General features: G+C 56.7%; 1 protein-coding gene across 4 annotated transcripts; it reads left to right on the top strand.

Moving 5' to 3' along the window:
• The first annotated feature begins 910 nt into the window (after positions 1-910).
• Positions 911-7,427, top strand: TMEM92 (transmembrane protein 92). Of its 4 annotated transcripts, none has more exons than XM_057501363.1 (5): positions 911-1,774; positions 5,221-5,246; positions 6,184-6,258; positions 6,409-6,604; positions 6,831-7,427. In XM_057501363.1, the coding sequence occupies exons 1-5, from the start codon at positions 1,649-1,651 to the stop codon at positions 6,942-6,944; spliced, it is 537 nt and encodes a 178-aa protein (XP_057357346.1). In that variant the 5' UTR covers positions 911-1,648; the 3' UTR covers positions 6,945-7,427. The 4 variants fall into 4 exon arrangements, with proteins under 4 accessions (XP_057357346.1, XP_057357348.1, XP_036735763.2 ...); XM_036879868.2 differs by lacking the exon at positions 911-1,774 and adding an exon at positions 1,808-2,628 and having other exon boundaries at positions 6,490-6,604; XM_036879869.2 differs by lacking the exon at positions 911-1,774 and adding an exon at positions 1,817-2,628.
• The last annotated feature ends 485 nt before the right edge of the window (positions 7,428-7,912 follow it).

Below are 7,912 nucleotides of genomic sequence, written 5' to 3'. Positions count from 1 at the left end.
CCCACCAAGAATGCTGGGGCCCTGGGAGCCATGATGGATGCTGACAACAGGGGCTGGTGTTCTTGGCCTGAGCTCCAGGACTTCACGCCATCTCCATTTGTAGGAAAGAGCATAGAAGGCCAGTTTTGTGTATCAAAAAAATGGAGACCCAGGGGCAGTTTCCACAGGCCCCCTAGACTCTGTCCTGTGAGAGCCTCACCTTTCCTCACATTGGGGAGACGTGGGGCAGTGGGTGGAGTAGCTGTTCTCAAATATCTGTTCCTATGACATGTTAGGGATGTGGGTAGCGCTGCCAGATTTAACACATAAAAATACAGGACACACAGTTAAATTTGAATTTCAGACAAACAACAAATTTTAGCATAAGTATGTCCCAAATATTGCACGGGACGGATTCATACTAGAAAATTATTCATTGTTTATCTGAAATTCAAATTTAACTGGGCATTCTGTATTTTGTCTGGCAACCCTAGATCTGTGTCAGGTGGATTCCAGAGAGCCGAAGGAGAGAATGCCAGCCTCCTGCCCCTCCTCAGAGCACTGGTGCCTGCCTGATCCCTTCACTTCCCATGTCTGCCCCTCAGGCTCCTCCATGCCCCTCTCAGCACCCTCATTTCACTTCCTATGATATCTTCCTCCCCTAAGCTCACCCACCTTCCTCTCCCCTAGGGGCCACACCTCTGTAGGGCTCCAAGCCTGGGCAGAGTGGCAGGAGGTGTGAGAGAGACACCCCAGACCTTGAGTGTTGCCACCATGGGGACAGGAGGGCCGTGCCAGAAGGCTCCAGCACTCTCTGGACTAGGTCCCCCTGATGGAGGGGTGGGGTGGGTCCAGAGCCAACGACAGGGGGAGGAGCGAAGAGGTGCCCCCGCTTCTCTTCTCCAAGCTCAGATTCACCAGGAACTGCAAACAGAGATGGCATTCTCTAGAGCCAGACCTCAATTCCACTTGGATCAGCCAACTGGAAGATTCTGTCCTTTGGGGCTGAAGAGGGCCAAGAGATAATGAGAAACAGAGACAGGGAGAGTGGGAGAGAGAAAGTCCAGGGAGAGATACACTGAGAGAGAGAGAGAGACCAGGAGAGTACGTGAGAAACAGACACAGAGACAGGGAGACACAGTACCAAACCAGAGATACGGGAAATGGAAAGAGAGAGAGGAAAACAGACTTCTGCTGAGACAAACGGAGATTAACAAAGAGAATAGAGATGGGAAAACAGGCGAACACAGAAATGAAGAAAAGCTGCGCAGGGACACAGATGGAGAGAAACCGAAACAGGAGACAGACTAGGAGGGGCGCAGAGACACGGAAGGTCACACACACAGATGACACGGCTGGAAGCGATGACAAACAGATAAAAAGAAAGCGGTGAAAGAAAAAGAGGAGGACGGCTGTTTTTTCCCACTAAATGGGGCATCTTTTTCAGTGGCAAAATCACATTTGAGCCGCAGCCGGAGACGTCTACCTACCTAAGAACTGAGCCTTTCCGGAGCCCTCCCCTTTCCCCAGGCAGGCAGCAGCCCCCTCCTCCCCGTCTCGCCCACTCCCCAAGGGCCTGAGCTCCAACCTTTCGACCCCGATACGGTCTCAACTGCGTCTGGGCGTCTGTCTCTCACCCCGCGCCTATCATCCACCGAGACCGCCTCCCATGGGGCCCACCAGCCAGGCCCACTGGAAGGCAGCTCGGGGAGACCCCGCCCCAGGTCCGGGCTTCACGTCACCTAACACGGGGGAATCCCGCGTTGAGCGATGCTGCCACCTACCGGCCGGACAGGTAAGCACAGCGCGCCTCGAAGGCTGGGCTCGGCCGCGAGGGTCGGAATCCGGCTCCTCCCAGCCGGCACCGCCTCCGCGGGGTCTTTTCAGGAATCCGGATGGGCCGGCTCGCCAGCGCCCCAGCCCGCCTGGCCGCCGGTCTACCCCAGCTGCTTACCCGGGGGGCAAGTCTCTGAACCCTGGGGCCTTAATTTCCCCTGCAGTCACTGGAGGAAGTGTGCCAACACCTGTTCCCGGGATTTCAAGGGAGTTGTAAAAATGTACCAGTGCTGTGTTCCTGAAATCGGCCAGGCTGTCCCTCCCTCCCTTTTGGGCCAAAATAAAAGGGGGGGTGCCACCCCCCATACAGCCCCCTCAGTCCTCTCCAGTTCCCTTCCTCCGCTCTTCCTCTGTCTCCATGAAGTCCAGGTGGGAAGGGACTTCCAGTGGGCCGCCTTTTGCGTGTATCCCCTCCGCCAGCCGCGCCGACTCCCTCCCTTCAGCCTGGGACCACTTCGGGGTGGCGGAGTTGGTGGTTGGGAAGGAGTGGCTCAGCAGTATTGAACTGACGTGACAATTTTTCCTAATCAGTTAATCTACCTCTCAGTTCCCCAAACCCAAGGCAGACCCTTTCCCTCCCTTCCCCTCCTCCTTCCTCCCTTCCCCAAGCCCTGCCCTTCCCGGGTGCCTAAGCTCCGCCTCCACCCTGAGGCGGGCCCCATAGGTAGAGAGACTTGGGAGAGGTCGCGGCCCCGCCTCTCCCCTCCTCCCGGCACACGGAAGCTCTGTGGCCCCCAAGCCGGGATGGACGACACCTGGGTTCCCGGGCCCCTACCCACCGTGCTGCTCTTTCTGCTGGCCGGCCTTCAACAGGTGAGCGTTTGGGAGGTAAAGCTGTAGAACTTTCTGAGCCCTAACTTTGTGGGTCAGGGGCCTGCTTCTGGAGCTCGGTCAGCACCTTCCATTGTCAGGATTTCCTCGTGACCACACACAATTAGCAACTTCCTTTGTCTTTTTGCCTGGGAGGCGAAGGTGGGGGTCCCGGAGGCAGCCGTGAGAAGGCCTGGTTTCCTTCACCTTGGGGAGATTCTGCTGTGGGGCCTGGCCCCTGCCCACCACTGTCTGACACCTAGCGCCTCTCTGTGAATGGAGACTTTGACCCTTCTGTTAGCCTTGGTTCGCCCTTCCCGCTCCTTCCCTCTACGTCTGTCCGAAAGCTGGCACTAGCAAGGACGGGAGGTCTGGACACCTGGCCAGCCTGGCTCCCTAGTGCTGTTCCTCCAGTGCTGGGTGACCTTGAGGAAGTCCTAGCCCTCTCTGGGACTGTTTGCTGTGCCCCAGGGGAAAGGTGGCTTCCTTATCCCCTTGTAGAGGAGTGGGGTTAAGATTCCAGCCTGTAGAGGATTTGGTCTGGCCGCCTGACCTGGGTTGACCTCTGAAATCCGTGGTTCTGAGTAGTGGGACAGGGTTTGAGCACCCACCCACTCTCCCACCCGTTCTCCCACTTAACCTCTAAAATTGATGGGGCAGGTCTGCCCAGTCCTGGGATGGGAGATTATCCTGGAAGCTAACATGGGTCTAGAACACCGATCTTTAACTTTTGTTTAAGAATCTGTTAGGTGTTAATAAGCTTTGCAGAAAAATCAAGAGGGGAAGAGGAGTGCTTTGAGGGAGGAGATGTAATTTTAAATCGCGTGCGTTCTGGTCCCAGTCTCCCAGAACAGGGCACATGTCTGCCCCTGAAGCCCTGGTCCCCCTGTCTCAACTAGGCAGTAAATTAGCGCCAGCACTAACTAGGCTGAGCATCCTCTTGTTAACCCCTCCCAACAACTCCAGGGTCAAGCGGATAATGCCCCCAATTCACATGTAAGCTGAGGTTCTCCAGAATCCCACTGATGCTTGATAAAACTCAGGCTCTGAGCCACCTCAGGCAAGACCACCCTCTGCTTAAAATGCGGGAAGAGAATCTGTGAGATCTGCCCACAGGAACTCTGCATTCATTTATTAAACCTGTTTATTTTCCCCCCTTTTTAGTTGGGGGCCAGGAAGGAGGGGGAGAGGGAACACGGAGGGCCTGGACCCCTTGGTCTGTAGTCGCCTCTGTGTGCTGTGTGGCTCTCACCCTTTCTGGGCCAACCTGCAGAGGTTCATTCTTCCTCCAGTCCCTACCGGCCAAGGCTTGTGAGAAGGTCTCAGCAAGGGACTTCACACAGAAAAGTGGAATCAGCCCAGCTGTCCTTGGTAGTCTTAGCTTTAGTGTTATTAGCAGTTGAAATGTGATTGAATTTCAGGTAAAGTATAAAGATGTGGTGGTCTTGCCAAAACTGGCTTCTTACTCTTCCACCATGGTTGTTTTTCCGTGGGTCTGGGGTGGGGTGACAGATAAGCTCCCTGTTGGCTCCCGCCCCTGCCCCTGCGTTCCTCTCCCACAGTCTGGGAGCAGCCAGGATGAAATGAAACAATGCAATTCTTCATTCACCAGTATTGTCTCTGTTGGGTTTTCAACAGTGATGGGACAGACAAAAATCCATACCCTCCTGGGGTTTACATTCTTTGGAGGAGACAATGAACCAGATAAAGGAAAATATATGGTCTGTTAGATGTTGATAAGAGCTTTGCAGAAAAATCAAGCACAGTGAGGGGAGGAAGAATGCTTTGGGGGAATAGATGTAATTTTAAATCGTGGTCGGAGAGGAGCCAGCCTTGCAGATACCTGGGGGAAGCATGTTCCAAGCAGGGCTTATTTACATTGCTGTTAATTGGGTTAAATTCTGCAGTGATATCCTGGATATATTAGTGTATCTTTGGGGATACACTAGCCTTGAAGAACTAGTGCAGAAGAGAAAAGGAGGGAAGGAGGAGCTGATTCCAAAGCTTCACGGAGCAAGGAACCCTCCAGGCAGGATCTGACAGATGAATGGGGGGTTCAGCAGACCACGAAGGGAAGGGCAGGAGGGCCTGCCCTGCATGCAGGTGTAGATCAGCCAGGTGTGTGCAAGGGGTGAGGGGATGGGTTGGGGGGCAGCTAAGGATGGTCGCTGGGCATCGACCATGGGGAACAACTGAAGGGGGCTTCCAGCAGGTTGTAGGGAATCAGATTTGCAGTATAGCAACTTGCCCTCCATATCAGCAGTGATTTGGATGGGCAGGAGGAGAGTTCTGGCACCCTGGACCACAGACTTGGTGGGCATAGAAAGGAGGTAGATTGGAAAGGTGGGCAGAAGGCATGAGCTAACAGACCTGAGGGCAGTATGGGTGGGGTGAGGAGAGGAGGGAGAGCGGGGGGCACCAGATGCCGGCTGGGCCTCCAGCCACTGAGCTGAGGAACGTGCTGGAGTGAGGTGGGAGAACGGGCTTGGGGGAAGATGCTGACCCACTGCTGGCTGTCAGGGTCCTGGGTAGCATCTGGGTGGAGATGCCACCTCCAGATTCATGACTCCTAACCTCTTGCTTTTTCCTCCACAGGCTGCAGCCAAATGTGGTCTCTTCTTGTAAGTGTGAGATTTGGGCTATAGCTTTCAGTCTGGGAAGATCTCCCCCAAATCCTGCTTTGCTTGCTTCACAGGAGCGGGGGGGGGGGGAGGGGGAGAGGGGGGCAGGAGAACATGTCATCCTCATCCGCTCCCCTTCCTGCCCAAAACCATCCCCCTACTCCTACCTCAGAGAAGGAGATCCAGCCCCTCCCCCCTCGCCCAGCCGAGCCTGGGGCACTGTCCTCATGTTACCGCAGCCTCGGGCCATCTTCCCTCTGAGGGTGCCCCCCGGGGTGGGCGGGCAGGCAGCCTGTGCTGACCTTAACACAGAAATGCCCAAAAGCCTGAGCACAGTGAGGAGGGGCCCAGGGAGGTGGCCTCTGGACAGAAAAGCATTTCTATCATGTCAGTGTTGGCTATGCCAGGAGCATTCCTCTTTTCCACCTCTTACTCCGTGGGCACCAGCACGAGGCCCTCAAGAGAGTCCTTGGCACTCCCCTCTGCCCCCTCGCTGCATCTCCTTGGGGCGATGTAGCCACTGCAACACCCAGTCCCCACACCTGCCCAGTGAGGTTGACAGGACATTGATGATATCCATCTTAGAGGTGAGGAAAGTGAGGTCCAGTAAGGGGCACAACTTGCCACAAGGGCACAAGGCCAGTGGTGAGATGATCCTGGACCCCAGGTCCTGAGTCCTAGCCTCAGGGGGGTTTCTGGAAAGATGGCAGAAAAGGAGGGCACTGTGGTGGCTTCTCATGTAGGAGTCACCTACATGTGATACGACTGAATGCCCCGAGTCCCTGCTTCAGGTCCTCGCACTGGACCTGGGGGGTCCTACCCCCAGCCTACCCCACTGGGGGTGTGGCTCAGGCCCTGAGTGTATGGGCAGGTTTGGGGGAGGCTGGGGTCCTTCCGCCTCCCACAGTGGTGCCAACAACCTCTCTTTGCCCCCCAGTACCTGCCCCCAAGGATACAAATGCTGCGGCGAGAACTGCTGCCGGGACACGGAGCTCTACTCCAGCCCCTTGAGGTGAGCCCCGCTGGCCCAGTATTCCGAGGGGCCCCGGGCCACAAGGACAGGCGGGACTTCTGCCAGGGGGCCGGTATAGGTCAGGGAGGGAGGGCGGGCGGTGGGGATGGCCTGGAGCCTGAGGGAGGTGTCGGTGGTTCCTCACCCCAGGATCTTCGTCATCATCTTCCTCACCGTCCTGCCCCTCTTGTGCATCTGCGGTCTGGCCAAGCGCTTCTGTCGCAGCTGCAGACAGCAAGAGCAGGACTCCCCGGTGGATCCTGAGGGCCCCTTGGAACAGCCCTCCGTTGCCCCCCCAGAGAGGGTCAGACCATCCATCTCTGACTCCCCACCCCCCTACAGCGAGGTGGGTGTCTGTCCCAATCCCTACTCTGCTTCTTGGTCGGCTGTACCTCCCTATTATCCAGAGTTTTAGAGCAACACTTTGCAGTGGAGGCCCTCCTTATGCCAGGCCCCTGGACCCTAGGGAGGGCTCTGCAGCCACCATTGGGTCGTCCCTCTCCCTGGTAAACATGCCATAGCGCCTGGCTGGTGCCAGGCCCTAGAAGACGCTGTATCCCTTTTTCCTGCAGGTTATTCTGAAACCAGTCCTGGACCTGCCCCCTACGGAGCCGCCCCCTCCTTACAGCTTCAGGCCAGAGGAATATGCTGGGGTACGCAGGGGCATTGACAACCCAGCCTTCTGAGTCACGTGCTGCCCGGAATCCTGCCCTCGGCCACCTTCTCCCCAGTACCTCCTGGATCAAGCCAGAGACTTGTGAGACTCCTGTAATGCCGCCCATCCTGCCACGTCTCGGGCCGTTCTTGGATTTAACTTATTGCTTCTCCTGCCCCTCTTCACCCCAGTTGCCTCCCTTGTCTTGAGGGCTGGGCAGTGACAGTGTCCACCCTCCCACCCCATCCCAAGTTAGAGGCTGCCAGGAGGAAAACGTTGGCATCTGATGGTGCCCGACGGTGGTATAGGGCTCCTCTGAGGACTGAAGAGAGCCCCATTTCTGTAGGTGTACAAATCTTGATGGGACAGCCGGCTCTGAGAAGTTGTGGAGGGCACTTCTGCACCATGGGGGTTAGGACTGCGTGAGCTCTAAGGCATTTCCAATGCTATCTGAATAGAGAACACCCGATTGTAGCCCCGCCCGGCTCATATACCTACTAAATTTTAGCTGATTTTTGCTGAGAGTCTGCCTCTGGCTGTGGGGAGTTGAGTGGGGAGGTGAGCCCAGGCACTGCGGGAGCCTGGTGGGGGGAGGGGAGGGGGTCACTGTGCCCAGCATCTCACCCGTGATGAGCCCTCCAGGGCGATCCCGGGAGGATGTCCATCTGTGGGCCGCCTCCCAGCAGAGGATCTTTGCCGGTGCTTTGACCTCTGGCTCCTTGAGGTCTCTGGGTGCCAGAGAGTCTGGACAGTGATGGGGAAGGGACCATTCTTTCCTTCCCCATCCCATTCTCCCTCTGGTTTCTCAGGAGACACAGTGCTCAGCTCCCTCACTTTCTCACCAGGTGGAGGGGGCAGAGCAGAGGGGAGTGGGGGGTCTGGCCACCTGTGGGGCATGGCCTTTGGAGACCCTGATCCACCCCACCTGGAATCTCCTGGGGGGCGGGGGGAGAGAGCAGATGTGTCTGTCTCTTCCAGCCCTGCGGTGGTCCTGTGGTT

Source organism: Manis pentadactyla, chromosome 4 (assembly GCF_030020395.1).
Source record: "Manis pentadactyla isolate mManPen7 chromosome 4, mManPen7.hap1, whole genome shotgun sequence".
Taxonomy (NCBI): domain Eukaryota; kingdom Metazoa; phylum Chordata; class Mammalia; order Pholidota; family Manidae; genus Manis; species Manis pentadactyla.
Note: the sequence above shows the minus strand (reverse complement) of the source record. Positions and strands in the feature narration are given on the sequence as shown.

Bases quoted from the DNA above. Each gene is read 5' to 3' on its own strand.
- TMEM92 (XM_057501363.1), top strand. From the start codon at position 1,649: ATGGGGCCCACCAGCCAGGCCCACTGGAAGGCAGCTCGGGGAGACCCC. The intron at 1,775-5,220 runs GTAAGCACAGCG...TTTCCTCCACAG, and splicing joins GCCACCTACCGGCCGGACAG to GCTGCAGCCAAATGTGGTCT. The intron at 6,259-6,408 runs GTGAGCCCCGCT...TCCTCACCCCAG, and splicing joins CTCTACTCCAGCCCCTTGAG to GATCTTCGTCATCATCTTCC.